General features: G+C 47.8%; 1 protein-coding gene across 7 annotated transcripts in view; it reads right to left on the minus strand.

Moving 5' to 3' along the window:
• The window catches only part of ESR1 (estrogen receptor 1), a 276,758-nt gene that overhangs the window by 237,858 nt on the left and 10,955 nt on the right, over positions 1-27,945 (minus strand). For all 7 annotated transcript variants that reach the window (XM_029057453.2, XM_039911144.1, XM_029057452.2 and 4 more), the window contains exon 2: positions 25,177-25,717. In XM_029057453.2, the coding sequence (XP_028913286.1) occupies positions 25,177-25,643 (467 nt within the window). In that variant the 5' untranslated portion in view covers positions 25,644-25,717. The remainder of the gene's footprint in view (positions 1-25,176; positions 25,718-27,945) is intronic.

Here is a 27,945-nt window from a genome sequence, read left to right on the forward strand (position 1 = left end):
GGAGTAGAGGGGGAAGAGGAGCTCAGTCTGGGAACGCCTCTTGGAGGAGGTGATTTTTAAGTAGGGTTTTGAAGAGGGAAAGAGAATCAGTTTGGCGGAGGTGAGGAGGGAGGGCGTTCCAGGACCGCGGGAGGACGTGACCCAGGGGTCGACGGCGGGATAGGCGAGACCGAGGGATGGTGAGGAGGTGGGCGGCAGAGGAGCGGAGCATGCGGGGTGGGCGGTAGAAAGAGAGAAGGGAGGAGAGGTAGGAAGGGGCAAGGTGATGGAGAGCCTTGAAGCCTAGAGTGAGGAGTTTTTGTTTGGAGCGGAGGTCGATAGGCAACCACTGGAGTTGTTTAAGAAGGGGAGTGACATGCCCGGATCGTTTCTGCAGGAAGATGAGCCGGGCAGCGGAGTGAAGAATAGACCGGAGCGGGGCGAGAGAGGAGGAAGGGAGGTCAGAGAGAAGGCTGACACAGTAGTCTAGCCGGGATATAACGAGAGCCCGTAATAGTAAGGTAGCCATTTGGGTGGAGAGGAAAGGGCAGATCTTGGCGATATTGTAGAGGTGAAACCGGCAGGTCTCGGTAACGGATAGGATGTGTGGGGTGAACGAGAGGGACGAGTCAAGGATGACACCGAGATCGCGGGCCTGAGAGACGGGAAGGATGGTCGTGCCATCCACGGTGATAGAGAAGTCTGGGAGAGGACCGGGTTTGGGAGGGAAGATGAGGAGCTCAGTCTCGCTCATGTTGAGTTTTAGGTGGCGGGCCGACATCCAGGTGGAGACGTCCCGGAGGCAGGAGGAGATGTGAGCCTGAAGGGAGGGGGAGAGGCCAGGGGCGGAGATGTAGATCTGCGTGTCATCTGCGTAGAGATGGTAGTCAAAGCCGCGAGAGCGGATGAGTTCACCGAGGGAGTGAGTGTAAATGGAGAACAGAAGAGGGCCAAGAACTGACCCTTGAGGAACTCCAACAGTTAAAGGATGGGAGGGGGAGGAGGCGCCAGCGAAGGAGACCGAGAATGATTGGCCAGAGAGGTAAGAGGAGAACCGGGAGAGGACAGAGTCCGTGAAGCCAAGGTGAGATAAGGTATGGAGGAGGAGGGGATGGTCGACAGTGTCAAAGGCAGCAGAGAGGTCAAGGAGGAGCAGAATGGAGTAGGAGCCATTGGATTTGGCAAGAAGGAGGTCATGGGTGACCTTAGAGAGAGCAGTCTCGGTAGAGTGGAGGGGACGGAAGCCAGATTGGAGGGGGTCTAGGAGAGAATGGGAGTTAAGGAATTCTAAGCATCGATTGTAGACGACTCGTTCTAGGATTTTGGAAAGGAAGGGTAGTAGGGAGATAGGACGATAACTGGAGGGGGAAGTGGGGTCAAGAGCGGGTTTTTTTAGGATGGGGGAGATGTGGGCATGTTTGAAGGCAGAGGGGAAGGAGCCCTTGGAGATTGAGTGGTTAAAAATAGAAGTTAAGGAAGGTAGGAGGGCAGGGGCGATGGTTTTAAGACGGTGAGAGAGAATGGGGTCTGAGGCGCAGGTGGAGGGGGTGGCACTTGCGAGGAGGGAGGAGATCTCCTCTGAGGATACTGCAGGGAAGGATGGGAAAGTAGGGGAGGGGGTTGGTGGGGGGGAGGGGAGAGGCGGAGGGGTGACTTTGGGGAGCTCAGACCTGATCGTGTTGATTTTCGTGAGGAAATAGGTGGCCAGATCATTGGGGGTGAGAGATGGGGGAGGGGGAGGAACAGGGGGCCTAAGGAGAGAGTTAAAGGTCCGGAACAATCGGCGGGGGTGACGGGCATGGGTGTCGATGAGGGAGGAGAAGAAGCTTTGCCTGGCGGAGGAGAGGGCAGAGTTAAGGCAGGAAAGGATAAATTTGAAGTGTGTGAGGTCGGCTTGGTGCTTGGACTTTCGCCAGCAGCGCTCAGCAGCTCGAGCATAGGAGCGTAGGAGGCGGACGGAGGAGGTGATCCAGGGCTGTGGGTTAGTGGAGCGAGAGCGGCGGAGGGAAAGGGGGGCGAGAGAGTCGAGATGAGTAGAGAGGGTGGAGTTGAGAGCGGAGACCCGCTCGTCGAGAGTGGGAAGAGAGGACAGGGCGGCAAGGTGAGGCGAGATGCTATTGGAAAGACGGATGGGATCGAGAGAGCGGAGGTCTCTGTGGGGCAGTAGCGAAGATTTGCAGGGGGAGGGAGTGTGAGAGATGAGGCAGGTGAGAAGGTTATGGTCAGAGAGAGGGATTTCAGAGTTGGTGAGGGAGGAGATAGTGCAGCGGTAGGAGATGACGAGATCGAGGGTGTGACCAAGTCGGTGAGTGGGCGCGGTATGGTGGAGGAGGAGGTCGGCAGAGTCGAGGAGGGATAGCAGGCGGGCGGCAGAGGAGTCATCGGGTACATCCGTATGGATGTTGAAGTCTCCAAGGATCAGAGTGGGCAGAGAGGAGAGAAAGAAGGTGAGAAAGGGGTCAAGGTGGTTGAAGAAGTCGGAGGTGGGACCGGGAGGGCGGTAGATGATGGCGACAAGTAACTGGAGTGGGTGGTAGAGGCGAATGATATGGGCTTCGAAGGAGGGGAAGGAGAGGGAGGGGGGAGGAGGGGAAGGAGAGGGAGGGGGGAGGAGGGATAGTGTGGAAGCGGCAACGGGGCGAGAGGAGGAAGCCGACGCCTCCTCCCTTACCGGTGAGTCTGGGGGAGTGGGAGAAGGAGAGGCCTCCGCTGGAGAGAGCAGCGGCGGAGACCGTGTCTTCGGGAGAGAGCCACGTTTCCGAAAGGGCGAGGAGGAGGATAATAATAATAATAATGTTGGTATTTGTTAAGCGCTTACTATGTGCCGAGCACTGTTCTAAGCGCTGGGGTAGACATAGGGGAATCAGGTTGTCCCACGTGGGGCTCACAGTCTTAATCCCCATTTTACAGATGAGGGAACTGAGGCCCAGAGAAGTTAAGTGACTTGCCCACAGTCACACAGCCGACAAGTGGCAGAGCTGGGATTCGAACTCATGAGCCCTGACTCCAAAGCCCGTGCTCTTTCCACTGAGCCACGCTGGAGGAGAGAGCGAGAGAGGAAAAGGTCATGGATGAAAGGTAGCTTACCTGTAACAGAGCGGGGGTTCCAGAGGCCACACTTGAAAGTAGCTGTGGGTGCAAGGGAGGGAGGGGGGGAAGGGCGGGGGGAGGGGAGGGTTTGGATGGGAAGGAGGTGGCGGGGCCCTGGACGGGGAGAGGGGGATGAAGGTTAGCGGTGGGACAAGAGGACACTAGGGAGCCATCAGCCACCAACTGCTAAAGTCACAAACCAACATGGTTCCTGTGGGGCAGAGGCCTGGGGCAATAAGTCAAAGATTTTTTTTTCTCCAACCCTAACCAGATGGCAAATAATCCTCATTGAACCAAAACTGTAACACCTGTCTACCAAATTTAATTGCACCAATCCCTGATCATCCTTAAGTCCCTCAATGTCCAAACTGGAACTACTCATCTTCCCTGCTCTACCCTTTCCTCTTAATTTCTTTTGGCATCGTAACTGACACCACCATCATCCTTTCACAAGCTAACAATCTTGGTGTACTTTTTTAAATTCTTCTCTCATTTAATTCCCTTTTCAGTTTCTCTTTAAATCCTGCCAGTTCTTCCTCTAATCTTTTATTGACCAATTCGTCCTTTTCACCTTACAACCTCCAAACTATTACAGGGGTTTTATTCTTTTCTAAGTGGATTCTTGTACAAACCTTTTCACAGGCCTTCCTGTTTCCAGAAGCCTCTCCTCTACTTTTTATATCTCACACATAGCTGCACCTATCATCTTTCCAAAGCACAAGAGCACATTACTTCTTCACAGGCTCCCCATCACTTCTTGCACATAACAAAAAACTCTAGACTATCAGCTTAAAGGCTCTCTACTTATTTTTCTCCCATGTGATACCTCACTCATGCTCATCATTCCTTTCAAGCAAACCACCTACATATCCCTCACCCATAAGTCTCCCATCAACCTTTACTAAACAATATATCTCCCCTCCTTCAAAAATTTTCTAAAAAGTCACTTCCTCCAGGAAGCATTCCCTAATCATTACTCTCACCTTCTCAGTCATGGCAACTGGCAACCCAACAGCCACTTAATGTTGGTATTTGTTAAGCGCTTACTATGTGCAGAGCACTGTTCTAAGCCCTGGGGTAGATTCAGGGTAATCAGGTTGTCCCACGTGAGGTTCACAGTCTTAATCCCCATTTTACAGATGAGGTAACTGAGGAACAGAGAAGTTAAGTGACTTGCCCACAGTCACACAGCTGACAAGTGGCAGAGCACTTCACCATTCAGGTACTTAATCTAAGCATTCACTTATTTCTATCATTTATATCTTCTCTCAATTTTGGCATGTTTGTAAATTTATGACAAATTAAATAAGATCTTTGAGGACAGGAATTATATCTATTACATTTTATATACATTCACAAATTAAGAGTTCCCAAGCATCTAGTATAGTGCGCTGCACACAGTCCATAAATATTTTTGTTCGGGATATAAAACTCTACAGGAAGAGATATAACCATCAAAACATCAGTTCGTCAAAAGGAGATTCATAGAAACTAATTCAACATACAACATATGGCTCCCTCAATTACTATTCTTATTAAACTTGCATTTCATTTTCTGGCACCATTTAAACACGTTTAATAGTAATTAGATTGTGCTCAACACTGATTGAGTTATGTAATCAGTCCCTCAAGGCAGGTGTTCCCTTAGAACTATAGGTCAAGCTACTAAACTTCAGTTGTGTTTCATGTCCATAAAACAAGAGGCGCCAGACTAGATCAAGTCCTGCTCTAAGTGATATAATTACAATTAAACAAGCCATTACTGAAAACACAGGTCAGTAGTACAGGGATCTTGAAGTAGTGACTGCATCTCCAGGGAGCATTAATAAGGTGAGTCTTTCCAAAAGAAAAATGATATAAAAGAAAAGATATAATGCCAGGAAGAGACCCTCAGGGATTCGAACAGACATCCTTAGTTCTGAAACTGCTGGCTCCAACCATGGAAGCTTAGGTTAGTCTCTAGACTATAAGCTCACTGTGGGCAGGGAAAGTGTCTATTGTTTTACTGAACTCTCCCAAGTGCTTAGTACAGTGCTTTCACATAGTAAGCACTCAGTAAATATGATTAAATTGAATAGGTTGGGGAGGTAGTGTGGTTGGGGTTCTTAGAGGTAGACACAGTCTCAGAATTTGCCACCTTAGACCAATGAGCCCAGAATAGCCACGGACAGCACTGTTTTACCAACCCCTTGGAAGCCCATGTCCCCACACCCAGTTCCAAATAGGGGGCACATCAGCCGGAAACCAGACAGTCCCATTTAAATGGCATTTATTGAGCAATTATCGTGTGAAGAACACCATACTAAGCGCTTGGGAGAATGCAATACAACAGAGTTGGTAGACATGCTCCCTGCCCACCAGGAGCTTACAATCTAAAGAAAGCACTTACCTTATGTTGAACTAATGGAAAAATCTGCCACTTCTCACTTGGCCTAGAAAAGTCCCTTTCCATGGCTCTATGATAAGGAGTAACTATGATAGGTTATGCAGATGGTCCAGCACGTAGCATGATAGGGCTAATTGCCAGGGCAGGGCAGGCCAGAAACAGGGCCAGCATGACTACTGAGTCTGCCACAAACAGAAGTATATGCTCCCAGAGATTCAGATTAGGTAGTTAGTATTTATTTACTGGTCATCGAGCACTGAAGCAGCTTAGCTCAGTGTCAAGAGCCCGGGCTTGGGAGTCAGATGTCATGGGTTTGAATCCCAGCTCTGCCACTTGGCAGCTGTGTGACTGTGGGCAAGTCACTTAACTTCTCTGTACCTCAGTTACCTACCTCATCTGTAAAATGGGGATTGACTGTGAGCCTTGCGTGGGACAACCTGATTACCCTGTATCTACCCCAGTGCTTAGAACAGTGCTCAGCACATAGTAAGCACTTAACCAATACCAACATTATTATTATTACTAAGTGCTGGAAAAGAATAACCATGTGGGAATTAGACACAGTCCCAGTTTCATGGGGCGGGGTGCCTCGCAATCTAAAAATTCCTCAGAATCTAAAATTAAGGGGTTGTATTAAAGTCCTGGAGGGCACAAGGTAGAGGGAGACCAGTGAGGGTCCTCACAACAAATTTCACTATTTCTTGCCCTCTCAAGAGGAATGTGTTCTCCTTTTAGTGGCCTAACAGCAACAACAGAAGTTAGGGGAGGCTGTTGTCAGGGAGGACTCAGGAAACTGCAGTGAGCTACCTTATGGCCAGGGAAGCTCCTGAGCTGACCAGGCAGCTGCTCCATCTCTTGAATCATTAAAGCAGTCCTGCCTACATGAGACATCTGCCTTGCCTCTTCCTAAGCTATTTGAGGGAATATGAATATAGTGCACTAGTAGTGGTAAACCAGGTTTCAAGAAAGAACAAATGCATCACTAAGGGACTGACAGGACCTGAAGGGCATAGTGCTCCGTGAGCATTAGTGATGGCTTAGGTGTTAAACAAAACAGAGCTAAATATAGGTCTTGCCCGTAGTTATAATCCTTCACTGACCATTAGTTGAATAATACCGCCTACTGTCAGTTTTGTCATCTGAGGGTTAAGCAAGAGAAGGAAGCAGCATGGCCTAGTGGATGGACCCCAGGTTTAGGAGTCTGAAAGACCTGGGTTATAATCCCAGCTCCGTCACTTGTATGTTGTGTGACCTTGGGTTAGTGACTTCATTTGGCTGAGCCTCAGTTTCCTCTTCTGTAAAATGGGGATTACGACTATGAGCCCTACATGGAACATGGGTTGTATCCAACCCAATTTGCTCATATCCCACCCCAGCACTTAGTACAGTGCCTAGCACATAGTAAGTGCTTAAATACCAGAAGGAAGGGAGGAAGGGAGGAAGGGAAGGAGGGAGAGAGGGAGAGAGGGAGAGAGGGAGAGAGGGAGGGAGGGAGGGAGGGAGGGAGGGAGGGAGGGAGGGAGGGAGGGAGGGAGGAAGGAAGGAAGGAAGGAAGGAAGGAAGGAAGGAAGGAAGGAAGGAAGGAAGGAAGGAAGGAAGGAAGGAAGGAAGGAAGGAAGGAAGGAAGGAAGGAAGGAAGGAAGGAAGGAAGGAAGGAAGGAAGGAAGGAAGGAAGGAAGGAAGGAAGGAAGGAAGGACGGAAGGACGGAAGGACGGAAGGACGGAAGGAAGGACGGACGGAAGGACGGAAGGAAGGACGGAAGGAAGGAAGGAAGGAAGGAAGGAAGGAAGGAAGGAAGGAAGGAAGGAAGGAAGGAAGGAAGGACGGAAGGAAGGAAAATCCCAGTTGTTAAGCCCTAGTTAAAGTTAGAAAGAAGAAACAGGAAATCAGTAAGATCCTGGTGGGCAACATATCTCTTATATCATACTCTACCAAGTGCTTAGTTCAGTGCTCTGAACCCAGTAAGCACTCAAATACCATTAGTATGAAAGAAAGAAAGTTTATGCCACTAGAAAGCCTTTAGGAATCGGGGATAATATTCCAGCCATGGAGGGGGAAGGGGAGGAGCTAGAATAATTTATTCATCTGCCAAATTTCTCCAAATCTTCTTCACCTTATTTTCTAGATTTAATTTCTCTCTCACTCCCATGCCTTTCCTCTTCCTTCATTAAGGTAATGAGATCAGACAAGAATCTAAATCTAGTTCACTAAGAGCATGTCTAAACAGGCAAAGAGGTGTAGGAAGTTGTAATCATCTGGCTAATTCAACCAAAAACCAAAGTTCAGATAATATGGAAAAGAGGCACATTTACCTCCAATTATCTAAGTGTTCCAGCCAAAATTCATGATACAGTTGCTCTCCTCTCTACCCTTTAATTCAGTGAAGAGAATAATCAAGTCAGTGACATCTGAGTACTTTGTCCTCATCACCAAGCTGGTCCCCAGCCACCCTGAACCTCACATGAGGTTCAGTCTTCCTCTCAGAAAAGGTCACCAGCCTACATTTGTTTCTCCACCCACCCCATTTAAAATCCTGCTTGCCAGAACGATCTTCTTTTCCACCATTCTCATTGCATCTCCTTGTTTCTGGAATTCTTCTAAATTCAATCAATTGTATTATTCATTCATTCAACAGTATTTATTGAGCACTTACTATGTGCAGAGCACTGTACTAAGTGCTGGGAATGTACAAATCGGTAACAGATAGAAACAGTCCCTGCCCTTTGACGGGCTTACAGTCTAATTGGGGGAGACAGACAGACAAGAACAATGGCAATAAATAGAATCGAGGGGAAGAACATCTCATTAAAACAATAGCAAATAAATAGAATCAAGGTGATGTACATCTCATTAACAAAATAAATAGGGTATTATTTAGGGTATTATTGGTATAAATAGGGTATAAATAGGGTATTATTGAGTGCTTACTGTGTGGAGTACTGGTACTTAAGCACTTACTATGTGTTAAGCACTGGGGTAGATACGGGGTAATCAGGTTGTCCCCTGTGGAGCTCACAGTCTTAATCCCCATTTTACAGATGAGATAATTGAGGCCCAGAGAAGTTAAGTGACTTGCCCAAAGTCACACAGCTGACAAGTGGCAGAGCCGGGATTAGAACCCACGACCTCTGATTCCCAAGCCTGTGCTCTTTCTGCTAAGCCACACTAATATAACAGACACACTTCCCCCGGTCTAGAAGGGGATTGGGTATATATTTCTTCTCTACACTTACAGAGAGCTCTGCCAAGCAGTGCTTGCCAATAAATTTCTGAATTATGTTCTAAGGCTGCAACCCAAAAGTAGATTAAACAGAAAGCAAGGCGATGAACAGAACTAATTCTAAAAACAAATGTTAGAGAGTTATTTGTAAATATACTATCATCAGAAATGGATCTCAAAATATGTAGTCATAATTTAATTTCAGAGGACAGGTTAGGAGTGAAATGATGAGTACTTGAGCATTCTATAATTTACATAAATATAAATGTACATTTTGCCTTTGGAAGCAAACATATATTTGATGGATTAAGATTTGATATACTTGTTCAAAAATAAGCCTATTTACAATTCAGGTATAATCTGTCAAACTTTATAATCCTCCAAGTATAAACCCACCCAGTTCTGTCTTGTGAGAAATAGGAACTGAATAGTATAATAGGGAAATTTATATCTAATATGATATAGTTTATAAGCCAGATGCAACAGAAAGATGTAAAACGTGCACAATCCTTCTGATCAGTTGTGTAATGCAGTTCCAAAAGATCCTTTTTTCCTGACATCCTGATATATGAGAACTAATAGTTCTTATAATTTTCATTCTAGCTCATGCAACTGTAGATGCTGGGCCAAATTATTACAATATGTTCATCTTCCCATGCTTTCCCAGCCTTCGTCATACAATGCCTTGAAAATAAGCACATGGAGTAAAGCGGTGAGGGGAGAAGGGGCAGGAGGAGAGCCAGGGACCAATATACAAAAAAAGAAAGAAAAAATAATGGAGAAAGAAAAAAAAAACAGGAAAGAAAGAGAGGTGAAAACAAGAAAATAGAACCAAGGAAAAAAGATAGGCCTGCCTCTACCTGGCCCAGAACTCTCCCTCGAATGGGGTCCAGGGGCTCCATAGGGTGGCACCCCTTTTCCAAGCCTCCTCTGTCATCAGCATTCAGAGCTGCATGGGCTAGTTGAAAGAGCACATGCCTGGGAGCCTGGAAACCTGGGTTCTAATCCCAGCTCCACCACTTGCCTGCTCTGAAATCTCTGGTGAGTCACGTAACTTTTCCCTGCCTCAGTTCCTTTGACTCTAAAGTGGATGAACAGTCCCACAGACCGTGAGCCCCATGGGAGGGGAAGAGCCGAGTCCAGTCAGCTCAGGGTATCTACCCCAGCTCTTAATTCAGTGTTAGGCATACTAGATACTTAAATACAATTATTGTTACCATAAACGCGCCTGTAATAGAGTATATTGCATTAAGTATCCATTATGTCACATATAGTAATAAAAAATGAGACAGAACAAAAGGAAAACACACAAAGGATAGGCAAGAGTATGTAGTGTTCAAACCAGGTCAATGTCCAGCAGGTAGTAAGCATATGACATTAATTGCCCCCAGAACACAGGCCGGAAACCAGTAGAATCAAGATGAGACTTCCATAATGGTTATTGGGGTGCAAGGTTGTTATGTTAGAGGGGAAATTTAGAGAAGTTTGAAGAATTCAAAAAGGTTTAGATTAATAATGGGCCAATTGCCCATCGGAAGGAACACTCCTAAGCATAAGGCCAAAAATGAAAGAAGCAACCTTCACCAATCCTCCACACATCCTCTGGTGTCATGTTGGGGAAGATTACCCATACACTGCATTTTCACAAAAATATTGAATTATATTATTCAATATTTATTCTGATATTGAACCTGGCATATTTTCACTCACGTTTTTCTCCCTCTTACTCCAACTAATTGTAAATCATTTTATGTCTGCCCCCCGCCTAAGTCTGTAAGCATCTTGGGAACATATGTTTTACCTTTACTGACTTCCCCATGAGGGTTTTTCACTCATTGTTCAATAAATACCATTGATTGATTAAGCATGAGACTTGTAAGCCAGAGAACAGGGCTCCAGACTATAATTCAGCTACTGGTCTGCTGACTTTGGGCAAGTCCCATCACCTCTCTGAGACTCAGTTTCCTCACTTAACCTGGATCCACCACTTCTATGTGACCTTGGGCAAGTCACTTCACTTCTCTGGATCTCAGTTACCTCATTTGTAATATGGGGATTGAGGCTGTGAGCCGCTCATGGGACAGGGACTGTGTGCAAATTGATTTACTTCTATTCACCCCAGCACTTCGTACAGTGTCTGGCACATAATACGTGCTTAAATATCATTTTTCTGCCTGTTCTCCTAGTTCTTAAGCTATGAGCACTGTGAGGGGTAAGGGCTGTGTCTAAACTCAATATCCAGAAACTACAGTAGTACATCGCAAATGTTTTGCCACAAAGTGCTCAATATATACCATAGTTACTAAATGCACCCAGTCCAGCAATTTTTTCTTTCGCAACCAGTGGCTTTTAGTGAGTGATTCCTATGTACAGATCACTATACTAAGCAATTATGCAGTTCTGTGGCATCATTCAAATAAAATACGCTGAAAGATAAATGGATTTGCTCCCCCAACATCATAGAAAGAGTTGCAACTCTTACCTGACATCCAAGATTCAGGAAACTCTAGATATTAAAAGATGTAAAATTAAGCTGGTAGGAAGAAATTCATCACCACATGTTTAATAAAGCCAAGGTGAAAACAAACTCTGTTCATATAAGCTTCATGCAAATTATACTACCTCTAAAATATTATATGTGCTTCGAACAGCAATGAGCATGAAAGACAAAATCACGGTAACACCAGTGGTGATCCTCTAGACCGTAAGCTCATCCTCTGGACTGTAAGCTCGTTGTGGGCAGGAAATGTATCCCAAGCGCTTAGTACAGTGCTCTGCACAGTAAGCACTCCATATATGCGACAATAATATTAAACTTCTTAAAATCATAATATAGGAGAGAGAGACAGGAGTTGAAGATACAAAAGCAGCATGATCCATATACATCTTTCCATCTGCCTCACTTGAATGAGCAGGCTTTAAAGGAGAAGAATTAAGCTTTGAAAGTGTTCCTCAATATGACTACATGTGTAGTTCCACTCTCAATTCCCAATAACGTACCCTCCCTGGCTTGAACTCTCAGGTTACCAAAGTCATGCCTTAAAATGACAGTGGTGATTTGTTTCCCCTAAGTGAGGGTTTAAATGTCAAGATACCACGTAAGTGCCTTCCAGTGGGTTACCACCACCTCCATCCCACATGTGGCCCTGAGGTCATGGGGACCGAGGGTTGAGGGATGCAGTGGGTAGCACAGCAGTACGAAAATGGCAAGGCAGGCAGGGATAGAGCCACACACTAAAACAGACTAAATACCGCTACTCCGTAGTAATGCCTGAGTAGAGTTTGGAGGGGAAAACGAAACTGTTTACTGAGCCCAATGGCCGCCTACGCATCAGCCCCCACCGCATATCCTCTGGTTTTCTGCTGGCTTCAAAACAGCTGGATGTCTTGTATTTCCAGATAACTTTCATTGTGACAAGCTCTTCAAACTTTCAGGCACGATCTAATAAATTCCACAATATCATTATGATAATGTTAACTCGAGAAGATCACTTTTGATTTAGGAAGAATGGCTAAGTGAACTGTTCGAGTTCGCCCAGCGAGTTAGCTGTGGCACCACAGTGGGAGCTCGCAACTTCTGGCTTTGATGCTCTCTCCAAACGAAAAATGAACGTCTTTGTAAGGTACGATTCATACTTGAGGCAAAGGTAGGTGGTGGTGAGCTGGCTCCTCCTATATATTTTGTCTCTCTTCTAAAACAATATTAACTAAGAGGCACGGAGATACACTTCCACCAATATGATAAGCTCGCCCAGCTTTAGGGACCTTTTTGGAAGTATATTTGGCAAAAGAAAAATATCTATTTCCCTTGTAACTCTTCTTTTCAACTACTGCTTTTGTTGGACACATGTGAGTAACCAGCTTACCCAGACCTGGATCTCTCTTCAGGTTAACTGCTCAGGCACCAGAATACACATTAGTAAACCATCAAACTGACTCTCCTGCCCTGCGACCTTACAGTTTCTCTTGGTATCAATCAGTGGTATCATCCTTTCATCACCACTATCATTTTTTCCTACTTAGCTCTTGTACTCTTCAAAAAAAAAAACAAAAAACCCGCAGGTCCAGGATTTGCATTTTCCTAAATTATGAAATTTCTATCAGCTATATTTATGGACCAAACATTCACAGAAGCAAAATATAATGTAATTAAAAGACAGGATATAAATTAACTCATGGTGGGGTGGCATCAGGACTATTAGTTTTGAAGAAAAACCCAGTTATCCCTCAGATGCCAGCCACATAATATAGGTGAAAATGAAAGAGAGAGCATACATGTGGTTAGTTTCGTACCCAAGAATATCTTCCTCCTCAAGTAAGATTGTTGGGCTTAATCAATTTGCTCTGAAACCAGCCAAAAGTCTGAGCTAACCAGCAATACCTTAAATTATGGGAAAAGGTTAAAGAGTCATAAGAGGAATGATAGATTACTCATTCCAAATGCAAGGAAGGGAATAGGTTTTGGAGTAAAAGTTTGCTCTAAAGAGTATTTTACATACAAAGTTGAGAATCAAGTTTTGTATCTATGGACAAATCTAGACAGATGTTGTATAGCACTTTAGTCTCTTGTACCTCCTCCTTCCCTCAAAAAAGTTAAATATACCCTTGCTGATAAATCCCTAAATTTACAGAAAAATATATATGGTTGGGGAATGAGGGCCCGGGAGTGGGAACAAAAAAAAAAATGTAGTAAATAGGGAAATAAAAGGAAACTTTACTGAATTTCCCCTAATTTTACTTTTTCCCCTCTACACTACAGTAAATGCAAAAATACAGTCAAAAGAAAAAGGGGAAATGTTTGACTTTTCCAAGTCTTAAGCTAAACAGGCAAAAAAACCTTTTAAAGAAGCATCAAGTTGGAAAAAATACTCCTAAATTGAGTTTCAAAAGATTTACTCAAATGGGGAGAGAAAAAATTAACCAGATATGATAAAAAAAAAAATGTGTGTGTCCATTTACGGCTAAGTATGCTGCATTTCACAGAAGATGAATGTGTCTAGCTATATTCTTAATTTCATTATCCTTTAATTTGCTAAACTCCAACCTATTCTTAGTTTCGTTTTAGAAAGAAACTAGTGAGTTTGTCTCCCAATCATATCCTTAACATTAAAAATGAATGGACTTCAACAAAAACAGGTTTACCTCCATCAAGCTTCTCATTACCTGCTTCACCCCCTAATATATATTTTTTGAATTTTAAGGAATTTTACTTTGCATCCTTTCCTTGTGCCACACTCATTGTTCCTCTATGCTATTCAAGTAACAGTGAGAATTGAGCTTGGATAAGTTCTTTGGTTTCACGGTACGAGACAAAGAACTGTTCAGAGCATTTTAAGATCAAGTGTTCTTCAACCTACCTGTATCTTCTCAATATCCCAAATAATTATTTTAGAAGAGAAGGGGGAAAAAAAAGGATGCAGAGGAAGTGAGTAACTTGCCCTAGAATCACTTAAAAAGTTAGGGGTAAAGTGGATCGGGAACTCAGAATATTGCTGCAGTGGCCATTTTTATTGTTAGCTTTTCATCCCTGCCTCTGAAAGGTTACATGGTTGGAAATAATCTTATCAATTCACTTACATTCCCTGGAATAAAAAATTAGAAATGGTATTCATTAAGTACTTCTTTGCAGAGGACTGTACTAAACGTCGGGAGAGACTACGCAGATTGGAATTAGACTTGGTCCCTGTCCCCCTTGGGGCTCACAATCTAAGACTTTAAGTGAAGAGTTAGGAGACAGAGACATAAGGAGAGATGAAACTAATGCAAATAGTTAAAATTCAGAATAGAAACTGCAGCTCAAACCACATCTATCCTTTAGTTCATATCAATCATATATGTAGTGATCTCTGGCGGTAATAAAATGGTCACTCTTAATGAAAGACATTTGCTTAGAATGAAGGATGGAAAAAATATGAGGGAAATATTTTTCTGAGCTGAATTTCTCTGGTTTCTTACCAAGAGCCCTTAACCCTGATTTTCTTTAAAGTCCCTCAAAATTGAATATCCTACGATACGGTCCGGTTCGTCATCAAAAATCTTAAAATGATCACCAACTGCCCTAGCAGTTTTAGATGAGAAGATACGGCTGGCAAGATAGAGCGATTCGTCAGAGAAAAGATAAGAGCTTCAGAAATGCAAAGTAAAATTCGTTTCGACCAAGTTCACGTGGTAATTATCACACGGCAGATAAATATCTCCAAAGGGCACTCTCATTAGTGTTCATTGAAATGAGGTGGGTTTATTTTGCCAGAGAAGTACGGGGAACGGTGAGCGGAAAAAAATCGACATGCAAGCCCCCGATTGTATTCGCATCACCCCTGCTTCTTCCCCCTTAGCAAGAGCTCCAAGGAAACGCGCCCGCTATAAATTACAGAGATCAAGACCGTAATCCCCTTCCTATGGGAAATGGGGACAGTTAGAGAGCTAAAGACTCCTAAAATTTCTCTACCTAGAATAGGTCGGAGGCATTAAGGCAGCAGTGATTTGAGGCCTAAAACCTTCAGACGCTTGGCTCGACTCTCGGCATTCCTTCGTCCCCTCTGGAAGTTTGCTCCTTTACTTTCCCCTCTGAAGATTTTCAAGTAAGGGAAGATGCTTTGATTCCTTCCTTCCCCTCCCTCCTCCATTAAACCAGGCTCCAAGGGTGACCGGAGCGCCCCACTTATCCCGAGGGAAGAACAAAAAGACAATTCCAAGCGCTTAGTACAGTGATCTGCACATAGTAAGCGCTCAAAAAATATTATTAAATGCATGAAATACCCAGAATGGGGCTTCAGGTGGTGACCGCTCCATGGCCCTCTTCAAGGGGGCGACGGGCCTGGGCTGGCTGACCCTCTGCTCCGCCCCCAGTTGGGGGGAACCTCTTGAACCCAGAGCCGAGAGGCCCAGCCAGGGCTGGACACTGCCCAGCTGGGAAGAGTTCACCCTCCTCTTGGGGTGATCCTTTGGGTGGGGAAGAGGGAATCGGAAACCCCAGTTCCCCAACCCCTGGAAGGACGCAGATCTGATGGTCACACCGCTTTGCTCAGTACTCTAGTGGAAGATGAGGCGGAGGCAGAAAAGGGGCACGAGTTTTTTTCTCCAGGTGTGGCACCTTATTCCACTTAACACTAAGCACCACCCTCGCAACACCTGGGCGACCTCCTCCAGGGCCGCCCGGGGGAGGAACAAGGGGGAAGGAAATCCTTGGGAGGAGGAGAGAGGAAGGAGAGGTTTCCTCTCCCCCAGGGAAGAAAGAAGAAAAGACATTTTCCCCCGGGCCCCCACAAGAGAAAAGCAACCTGGCTTATTCATTCAGTCGTATTTATTGGGCGTTTACTGTGTGCAGAGCACTGTACTAAGCGCTTGGAAAGTACAATCCGGCAACGGAGAGAGACAATCCCTCCCCAACAACGGGCTCACAGTGTAGAAGGGGGAGACAGACAACAAAATAAGCATCATTACCATCAAAATAGGTAATAATAATGTTGGTATTTGTTAAGTGCTTACTATGTGCCGAGCACTGTTCTAAGCGCTGGGGTAGACACAAGGGAATCAGGTTGTCCCACGTGGGGCTCACAGTCTTGATCCCCATTTTACAGATGAGGGAACTGAGGCCCAGAGAAGTGAAGTGACTTGCCCACAGTCACACAGCTGACAAGTGGCAGAGCTGGGATTCGAACTCATGAGCCCTGACTCCAGGACCCGTGCTCTTTCCACTGCGCCACGCTGCTTCTCTAGAACCACAGATAAATGCACATCATTAATAAAATAAATAGAGCAACAAATCTGTGCAAATATACACAGGTGGTGTGGGGAGGGGAAGGGGGTAGAGCAGAGGGAGGGAGTCGGGGCGATGGGGAGGGGAGGAGGAGCAGAGGGAAAAGGAGGGCTCAGTCTGGGAAGGCCTCCTGGAGGAGGTGAGCTCTCAGCGGGGCTTAGAAGAGGGGAAGAGAGTTAGGTTGGAGGCTTAGTTGAAAGGGCGCTTAGTACGGTGCTCTGCACACAGCGCTCAATAAATACGACTGAATGAAAGAGCCCGGGCTTGGGAGTCAGAGGACGTGGGTTCTAATCCCGAATCCGCCCCTTGTCAGTTGTGTGACTTTGGGCAAGTCACTTAATTTCTCTGTGCCTCAGCTACCTCATCTGTAAAATGGGGATTAAAACTGTGAGCCCCACGTGGGACAACCTGGTTACCCTGTATCTACCCCAGCGCTTGGAACAGTGCTTGGCACATAGTAAGCGCTTAACAAATACCCTTCTTATTATTGTTATTAATTCTACTTCTTCTCCCGGGGTGTGGTCGAGGGAGGCTACAACGGTGCAAGTCTCCAACATAAGCGCTCAATAAATACGATTGAATGAACGTAACCCATCCCACGTGGGACAACCTGATTACCCTGCGCTTAGAACAGTACTTGGCACATAGTAAGCGCTTAATAAATACCATTATTATTATTATTATGTGAGAGACAGATGACGGGGTATGCTTTTAAAGCCACAAGGCCCCCATAAATTCCCTCCGTTTTCGGGCCTGTCCCATTCCACAGTCTTTCAGTCGTATTGATTGAGCTCTTACTGTGTGCGAAGCGCGTTCCTCCGACTACTCCACCTCGGGCTGCCCGGGAAGAGATAAAAATTGGGGTGGAGGGCAGAATTGCGGTAAAAGCCCCAAATAATAAAATACAGGTCTAACCCGCCTTCCCAGGCCATTATAACTGGGAGAAGTAAAATTCCCTGGACGTTTCTGACAGCTGGATGGATACACTGAGGAGCAGCGTGGCTTAGTGGGAAGAGCACGGGCTTGGGAGTCAGAGGTCGTGGGTTCTAATTCCGCTCCTCCCCGCTTAGAACGGTGCTTTGCACATAGTAAGCGCTTAACAAATGCCATCCTTATTATTATTGCCGGTATAGTGTCCGCCACTTGTCAGCTGTGTGGCTTTGGACAAGTCACTTGACTCCTCTGTGCCTCGGTTACCTCATCTGTAAAATGGGGATTAAGACTGGGAGCCCCACGTGGGACAACCTGCTGACCTTGTAGCCCCTCCGGCGCTTAGAACAGTGCTTTGCACATGGTAAGCGCTTAACAAATGCCATCATCATTATTACTGGGGAAGCGGCGTGGCTCAGTGGAAAGAGCCCGGGCTTGGGAGTCAGAGGTGATGGGTTCGAGTCCCGGATCTGCCACCTGTCAGCTGTGTGATTGTGGGCAAGTCACTTCACTTCTCTGGGCCTCAGTTCCCTCATCTGTAAAATGGGAATGAAGACTGTGAGCCTCACGTGGGACAACCTGATTACCCTCTACCTACCCCAGCGCTTAGAACAGTGCGCTGCACACAGTAAGCGCTTAACAAATACCAACATTATTATTATTATTATTATTATTACCCCAGCGCTTAGAACAGTGCTCGGCACATAGTAAGGGCTTAACACATACCATCATTATTATTACTGCTAAACCGTAAGGCCGTTGTGGGCAGGGATGGACTCTCTTCATTGCTGTATTGTACTTCCCAAGCGTTTAGTACATGGCTCTGCACACAGTAAGCGCTCAATAAATAGGACTGAATAAGTGATTTAATGAATGCATTCAGAGCTCCTCAGGCTTGCGCTTCTGTGTGACAATTTTCCCCCCTAGTGACTGCTGCCGGTAGGTTTGCAAAGCAGCGTGGCTCAGTGGAAAGAGCCCGGGCTCGGGAGTCAGAGGTCGTGGGTTCTAATCCTGCCTCCGCCACTGAACAATAATAATAATAATAATGTTGGTATTTGTTAAGCGCGTACTATGTGCCGAGCACTGTCTAAGCGCTGGGGTAGACACAGGGGAATCGGGTCGTCCCACGTGGGGCTCACAGTCTGCCTCCCCATTTTACAGATGAGGGAACTGAGGCACCGGGAAGTTAAGTGACTTGCCCAAAGTCACACAGCTGACAAGTGGCAGAGCCGGGATTCGAACCCATGACCTCTGACTCCCAAGCCCGGGCTCTTTCCACTGAGCCACGCTGAATAATGATAATGATGGCATTTGTTAAGCGCTTACTCTGTGCAAAGCACTGTTCTAAGCGCTGGGTGGCTTTGGGCAAGTCACTTAACTTCTCTGGGCCTCAGTCACCTCACCCACTATTCTCCCCAGCGAATAGAACAGTGCTTCTCATATAGTAAGCACTTAAATGTTATCATTATCATTATTATTACTATTATTACCACCGAGGGGGTCCCTGACAGTAGTTGCCCACGTTTTACAGGTCCTTGGGAGGGGAGGGCAGGAGGGGTTGAAGTCCCACGTCTGTGGCCCTGGTGCCCTCTCTGTCCTGCTGTCATGTCCCCACGTCCTACCAAGGGGGCTGGGCCCTCTCCAAGTCTACCCAGGCGAGCTCGGACACACAGACCTACATACATAATAATAATGTTGGTATTTGTTAAGCGCCTACTCTGTGCCGAGCCCTGTTCTACGCGCTGGGGGAGATACAGGGTCATCAGGTTGTCCCACGGGAGGCTCACCGTCTTCATCCCCATTTTACAGATGAGGGAACTGAGGCACCGAGAAGCGAAGTGACTTGCCCAAAGTCACTCAGCTGACAGGTGGCGGAGCCGGGATTAGAACCCATGACCTCCGACTTCTAAACCCGTGCTCTTTCCACTGAGTCACACTGCTTCTCTATGCACACACACATATGCCCCACACACAGGCACATACACACCCTCACCCCTTTTAGGACTGGGAGCCCGTTTTGGGGCAGGGAGGGTCTCTCTCTCTGGCCCAATTATCCATTCCAAGCGCTTAGCAGAGTGTTGTGCACACAGTGAGCGCTCAATAAATACGACGGGATGATTTCTTGTTTTGTTGTCCGTCTCCCCCTTCTAGACTGTGAGCCCGTCATTGGGCAGGGAGGGTCTCTCTCTGTGGCCCAACTGTCCATGCCAAGCGTTTAGTACAGTGCTCTGCCCATAGTGAGAGCTCAATAAATACGATGGAATGAATACTTGTTTTATTTTGTTGTCCGTCTCCCCCTTTTAGACTGTGAGCCCGTCATTGGGCAGGGAGGGTCTCTCTCTGTGGCCCAACTGTCCATGCCAAGCGTTTAGTACAGTACTCTGCACATAGTGAGAGCTCAATAAATACGATCGAATGATTTCTTGTTTTGTTGTCCGTCTCCCCCTTCTAGACTGTGAGCCCGTCATTGGGCAGGGAGGGTCTCTCTCTGTGGCCCAACTGTCCATGCCAAGCGTTTGGTACAGTGCTCTGCACATAGTGAGAGCTCAATAAATACGATGGAATGAATACTTGTTTTATTTTGTTGTCCGTCTCCCCCTTTTAGACTGTGAGCCCGTTGTTGGGCAGGGAGGGTCTCTCTCTGTGGCCCAACTGTCCATGCCAAGCGCTTGGTACAGTGCTCTGCACATAGTAAGCGCTCAATAAATACAATGGGATGAATGAATGAATGCGCTCCCAAACGCACCGTTTACCGATCTGTAAGCTCAGCCCCTGCCATAATAATATAATAATGTTGGTATTTGTTAAGCGCTTACTATGTGCAGCGCACTGTTCTAAGCGCTGGGGTTGATACAGGGTCATCAGGTTGTCCCACGTGAGGCTCACAATCTTAATCCCCATTTTACAGATGAGGGAATTGAGGCCCAGAGAAGTGAAGTGACTTGCCCACAATCACACAGCTGACAAGTGGCAGATCCGGGACTCGAACCCATGACCTCTGACTCCCAAGCCCGGGCTCTTTCCACTGAGCCACGCGGCTTCTCTGATGCCCACGTGGGCGCACATATACACTCCTGTGTAGTCACACAAACACCACTGACACACTTTTGGAGGGACACACAAACACACGCATGCCTTCCCCCCTCCCCAGCATGGCAGAGTGGATAGAGCCCGGGCCTGGGAGGCAGAAGGTCATGGGTTCTAATTCCACTCCACCACTTGTCTGCTGGGCATGTGGCAGCTGAGTAGAAAGAGCACGGGGTTGGGAGTCGGAGGACCTGGGTTCTAATCCCGCTCTGCCACTTGTCTGCTGTGTGACCTTGGGCAAGTCCCTTAACTTTTCTGTGCTTCAGTTACCTCATCGGGAAAATGGGGAGTAAGACTGCGAGCCCTACGTTGGGACAACTTGACTACCTTGTATCTACCCCAGTGCTTAGAACAGTGCTTGGCATCTAGTAAGCGCTTAACAAATACTGTAGTAATTATTATTATTGTCACATAACTTCTCCGTGCCTCAGTTTCCTCATGTGTAAAATGGGGATGAAGACTGGGAGCCCTTTGCAAAACGGGGACCGTGTCCACCTCGAGGTGCTCCTATGTAGCCCATGCTTAGCACAGTGCCTGGCACATAGTAAGCACTTAAATACTATAATAATAATTATTATTATTATTATTAAGTCACTTAACCTCTCCATGCCTCAGTTTCCTCATGCATAAAACGGGGGTGAAGACTGGGAGCCCTTTGGGGGACGGGGTCCGTGTCCATCTCGTGGTACTCCTATCCACCTCAGCGCTTAGCACAATGCCTGGCACATAGTAAGCGCTTAACAAGTACTATAATAATAATAATGTCACATAACTTCTCCGTGCCTCAGTTTCCTCATACGTAAAATGGGGACGAAGACTGGGAGCTCTTTGTGGGACGGGGACCGTGTCCAACTCTAGGTGCTCCTATCCACCCCAACGTTTAGCACAGTGCCTGGTACATAGTAAGCGCTTAACAAATACTATAATTATTATTATTATTAAGTTACTTGACCTCTCCGTGCCTCAGTTTCCTCATGTGTAAAATGGGGACCAAGACTGGGAAGGGGACGAAGACTGGGGGCCTTTTGTGGGACGGGGACCGTGTCCAACTCGATGTGCTCCTATCCACCCCAGCGCTTAGCACAGAGCCTGGCACCTTGTAAGCGCTTAACAAATTCTATAATAATAACCGTGCCTCAGGTTCCTCATGCATAAAACGGGGATGAAGACGGGGAGTCCTTTAAGGGGACGGGGACCGTGTCCAACGTATGCTCATACCCACCCCAGCGCTTAGCACAGTGCCTGGCACATAGTAAGCACTTAACAGGTACTATAATAATAATAATAAAGTCACATAACCTCTTCGTGCCTCAGTTTCCTCATGTGTAAAACGAGGACGAAGACTGGGAGCCCTTTGCGGGACGGGGACCGGGTCCAACTCGAGGTGCTCCTATCCACCCCGGCGCTTAGCACAGTGCCTGGCACATAGTAAGCGCTTAACAAGTACTATAATAATAATTAAGTCACATAACCTCTCCGTGCCTCAGTTTCCTCATGAGTAAAATGGGGACAAAGACTGGGAGCCCTCCTCGGGACGGGGACCGTGTCCAACTCGAGGTGCTCCTATCCACCCCAGCGCTTAGCCCAGTGCCTGGCACGTAATAAGCGCTTAAGTACTATAATAACAATACTAATAAAGTCACATAACCTCTCCGTGCCTCAGTTTCCTCGTGTAAAACGGGTACAAAGACTGGGAGCCCTTTGCGGGACGGGGACCGCGTCCAACTCGTGGTGCTCCTGTGCAGCCCAGCGCTTGGCAGAGTGCCTGGCACCGTGTGGACGCTTCCCCAAGACCATCACCGTTATCATCATCAATAATATGGCTCAGTGGAAAGAGCCCGGGCTTGGGAGTCAGAGGTCATGGGTTCGAATCCCAGCTCCGCCGCTTGAAAGCTGTGTGACTGGGCAAGTCACTTCACTTTCATTCATTCAATAGTATTTATTGAGTGCTTACTATGTGCAGAGCACTGTACTAAGCGCTTGGAATGTACAAATCGGTAACGATATAACAGGTATAAATAAATACTAAATAAATCCTATTGAACTTCACTTCTCTGGGCCTCAGTTCCCTCATCTGGAAAATGGGGATGAAAACTGTGAGCCTCACGTGGGACCACCTGGTGACCCTGTATCTCCCCCAGCGCTTAGAGCAGTGCTCTGCACATAGTAAGCGCTCAATAAATACTACTGAGTGAACGAAAATGGGGATGAAGACTGTGAGCCTCACGTGGGACCACCTGATGACCCTGTATCTACCCCAGCGCTTAGAGCAGTGCTCTGCACATAGTAAGCGCTCAATAAGTATTATCGAGTGAACGCAAATGGGGATGAAGACGGTGAGCCTCGCGTGGGACCACCTGGTGACCCTGTATCTCCCCCAGCGCTTAGAACAGTGCTCTGCACATAGTAAGCGCTCAATAAGTATTATCGAGTGAATGCAAATGGGGATGAAGACGGTGAGCCTCGCGTGGGACCACCTGGTGACCCTGTATCTCCCCCAGCGCTTAGAGCAGTGCTCGGCACATGGTAAGCGCTCAATAAATATTATCGAGTGAATGAAAATGGGGATGAAGACGGGGAGCCTCGCGTGGGACCACCTGGTGACCCTATATCTCCCCCAGCGCTTAGAGCAGTGCTCTGCACATAGTAAGCGCTCAATAAATATTATCGCATGAATGAAAATGGGGATGAAGAGACGGTGAACTTCGCCTGGGACCACCTGGTGACCCTGTATCTCCCCCAGCGCTTAGAGCAGTGTTCTGCACATAGTAAGCGTTCAATAAATATTATCGAGTGAATGAAACTGGGGATGAAGACGGTGAGCCTCGCGTGGGACCACCTGGTGACCCTGTATCTCCCCCAGCGCTTAGAGCAGTGCTCTGCACATAGTAAGCGCTCAATAAATATTATCGAGTGAATGCAAATGGGGATGAAGACGGGGAGCCTCGCGTGGGACCACCTGATGACCCTGTATCTCCCGCAGCGCTTAGAGCAGTGCTCTGCACATAGTAAGCGCTCAATAAATATTATCGCATGAATGAAAATGGGGATGAAGAGACGGTGAACCTCGCGTGGGACCACCTGGTGACCCTGTATCTCCCCCAGCGCTTAGAACAGTGCTCTGCACATAGTAAGCGCTCAATAAATATTATCGAATGAATGAAAACGGGGATGAAGAGACGGTGAACCTCGCCTGGGACCACCTGGTGACCCTGTATCTCCCCCAGCGCTTAGAGCAGTGCTCTGCACATAGTAAGCGCTCAATAAATACTATTGAGTGAATGAAACTGGGGATGAAGACGGTGAGCCTCGCGTGGGACCACCTGGTGACCCTGTAACTCCCCCAGCGCTTAGAGCAGTGCTCTGCACATAGTAAGCGCTCAATAAATATTATCGAGTGAATGAAACTGGGGATGAAGACGGTGAGCCTCGCGTGGGACCACCTGATGACCCTGTATCTCCCCCAGCGCTTAGAACAGTGCTCGGCACATAGTAAGCGCTCAATAAATACTATTGAGTGAATGCAAACGGGGATGAAGACGGTGAGCCTCGCGTGGGACCACCTGGTGACCCTGTATCTCCCCCAGCGCTTAGAGCAGTGCTCTGCACATAGTAAGCGCTCAATAAATATTATCGCATGAATGAAAATGGGGATGAAGAGACGGTGAACCTCGCCTGGGACCACCTGGTGACCCTGTATCTCCCCCAGCGCTTAGAACAGTGCTCGGCACATAGTAAGCGCTCAATAAATACTATTGAGTGAATGAAACTGGGGATGAAGACGGTGAGCCTCGCGTGGGACCACCTGGTGACCCTGTAACTCCCCCAGCGCTTAGAGCAATGCTCTGCACATAGTAAGCGCTCAATAAATATTATTGAATGAATGAAAATGGGGATGAAGACGGTGAACCTCGCGTGGGACCACCTGGTGACCCTGTATCTTCTCCCCCAGTGCTTAGAACAGTGCTCGGCACATAGTAAGCGCTCAATAAATACTATTGAGTGAATGAAACTGGGGATGAAGACGGTGAGCCTCGCGTGGGACCACCTGGTGACCCTGTATCTCCCCCAGCGCTTAGAGCAGTGCTCGGCACATAGTAAGCGCTCAATAAATATTATCGCATGAATGAAAATGGGGATGAAGAGACGGTGAACCTCGCGTGGGACCACCTGGTGACCCTGTATCTCCCCCAGCGCTTAGAGCAGTGTTCTGCACATAGTAAGCGCTCAATAAATATTATCGAGTGAATGAAACTGGGGATGAAGACGGTGAGCCTCGCGTGGGACCACCTGATGACCCTGTATCTCCCCCAGCGCTTAGAACAGTGCTCGGCACATAGTAAGCGCTCAATAAATACTATTGAGTGAATGCAAACGGGGATGAAGACGGTGAGCCTCGCGTGGGACCACCTGGTGACCCTGTATCTCCCCCAGCGCTTAGAGCAGTGCTCTGCACATAGTAAGCGCTCAATAAATATTATCGCATGAATGAAAATGGGGATGAAGAGACGGTGAACCTCGCCTGGGACCACCTGGTGACCCTGTATCTCCCCCAGCGCTTAGAACAGTGCTCGGCACATAGTAAGCGCTCAATAAATACTATTGAGTGAATGAAACTGGGGATGAAGACGGTGAGCCTCGCGTGGGACCACCTGGCGAAGCCTTAACCAATACCAACGTCATCACTAATCATATCGATGAATAATGCTCCGGGGATGGTTTACCTGTAGAAAGCCGGGGGCGCGGTGTCCCGGACGGGGTAGCCGCCCTGCTCGTTGTCCAGATAGTAGGGCAGCTGCTGGCCGTGGTGATGGAGGAAGGGAGACAGCTGGGGCGCGGGGTGCAAGAGGACCAGAGGGCTGGGAGACACGTTGTTGAGAGAGTGGAAGCCCCCGAGGCCGGCGGGGCCGAAGGGCTCGGGGCCTGGGGCGTAGCCGAGGCCGGCGGAGCCATAGACGGGCGTCGAGGCGGCCGCCAGGTCGTAGGCCGCACCCTCGGGGTAGCTGAAGGTTGCCCCTTTGCCACCTCCTCCTCCTCCTCCTCCTCCTCCTCCTCCTTCCCCGAAGACATCCCCCAGAGGGTGGTCCAGGGGCATCTTCAGCTGCGGGCGACCGAGGGGCTCCAGCTCGGTGCCCTGCATCTGGTGCAGCAGGGCCATCCCCGACGTTTTGGTGTGAAGGGTCATGGTCATGGTCGACGACCTCGGGCGGCGGGGAGGGACGGGGAGCTCAGCGACCGCGGGCGGAGAGGGGGTGGGAGGCCCACCTGGGGAAAGAGCAGAAGGGGCAGGCCGTCAGCCCGGGACGGAGAACCCCCCCCCCCCCTCCCCGAAGGCCCGCCCCGAAAGAAGGCCCACCCCGAAGGCCGGGGATGGAGAGGCGTCCAGTCCAGTCCGGGATGGCCAAGCCCGGGAGAGCTGCACCGACCGCTCTACTTTAAGTACTCCTCATCCCACCTAATATGCATGACAAAAGGACTGGCCGAGGGCCAGGGGCTGTTGCCCGGCGCCGACGGGGGCTTTAAACGTCGCCCCGGGGCACTGCTCGCCCAAGGGACCGGCCCAGAGGACGGTTTGCCCCTCTCCCCAACTTGGCTTTTTCCATTCATTCCTCCCACCGGATTTATCGAGCGCTTGCCGAGTGGACTGAGCGCTCGGGAAGGACGAGCCGGCAACAGATAGGGGCGACCCCTGCCCCACTAAACGCTCACGGTGTGGAAGGGAGGGGAGACGGACGACAAGACCACACCAGGAGACGGGCAGCGAGAGCATCACCATCGCTCTGCAGTTCCTTCCTCGGGACCCGGGGAGGGGAAGACATCGGATGGGAGATCCGGGGAGCCCCGGGGATCTCGCCCCGAGGTAGGGATTGCCTCTCTCCGTTGCCAAATTGTACTTTCCGAGCGTCTGATAATACTGTGAGCCCGTTGTGGGGCAGGGATTGTCTCTTATCTGTTGCCGAATGGTACATCTCAAGCGCTTAGTACGGTGCTCTGCACATAGTAGGCGCTCAATAAATATGACCGACTGAATGAAGAATAATAATAATAGTATTTAGTAAGCGCTTACTATGTGCCATGCACTGTTTTCAGCGCTGGCGTAGACCCAAGGTCATCAGGTTGTCCCACATGGGGCTCACAGTCTTCATCCCCATTTGACAGCTGAGGGAACTGAGGGCACGGAGGAGTGAAGTGACTTGTCCAAAGTCACACAGCTGACAAGTGGCGGAGCTGGAATTCGAACCCATGACCTCTGATTCCCAAGCCCGTGCTCTTTCCACTGAGGCACGCTGTTTAGTACAGTGCTCTGCAAGCAGTAAGCTCTCAATAAATACTGACTGACTGACTGATTGACTGACTGAATGAATGAATGAATGAATGAAAGGTGGGTCAGGGGAGTAATAATAATAATAATATCATCCATTCAATTCAGTCATACTTAATGAGCACTTATTGCATGCCGGGCACTGTACTAAGCGCTTGGGAAGTACAAGACAGCTATAAAGAGTGACAATCCCGCTCCACAGCGGGCTCACGGTCTAGAGGGAATAATCATTATGGTTTTCGTTAAGCGCTTACTATGTGCCAAGCACAGTTCTAAGCGCTGGGGTAGATGCAAGGTAATCAGGTTGACCCACGTGGGTCTCACGGTCTCAGTGCCCATTTTCCAGAGGAGCTAACTGAGGCACAGAAAAGTTAAGTGGCTTGCCCAAGGTCACCCAGCAGACAAGCGGCGGAGCCGGGAGTAGGCCCAACGGGGCAGGCTAATTCAGTGGCCCGTAGCCCCTCTCCAACGCACTGCCTCTTAAGCCCCTGCCAGGCTCCAATTTATCTCTGTTTGTCTCTCTCTCTCTGTTTGATTCACTTTTCACGTCCGCCAGAAATATGTAGTGTGTACATAGAATGACCCTGGAGAGGGCTATTCTGTAACCGAGCTCAGGCAGGGAAGGGAATATGCCGTTGCTCCTGCAGCCAGGCACAAGGTAGAGGTTAGACTCTGGCAGCGGCATGGATCGATGGACAAATCTTGGCAGGGAAGGGGAAAAAAAAAAGTATACAGACTAGAATGCTGGTGGATTGATTTTTTTTTCACGTGAATGATGAGTCGCAAAAACCTTTGATCAGCTGCACGTGTCAGTTTGTTCACGCAACTTTTTCAGCCTGCACAACTTAAAGTTCAAGAAGCCTGAGATGAAACATGACTTTTTTTCCCCCCTGAAATGAGATCTCAGCCCACTAGCCAAGATCGTGGAAAACAAAATGAAGCTGAAATTGTGGTCTTAAGCGTAAACAAAATACCGCGATCATAAATCCGACATTTGCATTTTATCCCCTTCATCCTCGATTTAACACCCATTTTACTTGGGCTGGGATACGAGGCTGATTATTAATTATCCCCAGAATCAGACGTACCAAGAAAAATCTAAGTAGACCAAAATAGAGAAACGGAGAAAAAGTTCCGAGTTACTGTAGATTATTAGTTCATCTAAAGGAAA

Source organism: Ornithorhynchus anatinus, chromosome 2 (assembly GCF_004115215.2).
Source record: "Ornithorhynchus anatinus isolate Pmale09 chromosome 2, mOrnAna1.pri.v4, whole genome shotgun sequence".
Lineage (NCBI taxonomy): Eukaryota > Metazoa > Chordata > Mammalia > Monotremata > Ornithorhynchidae > Ornithorhynchus > Ornithorhynchus anatinus.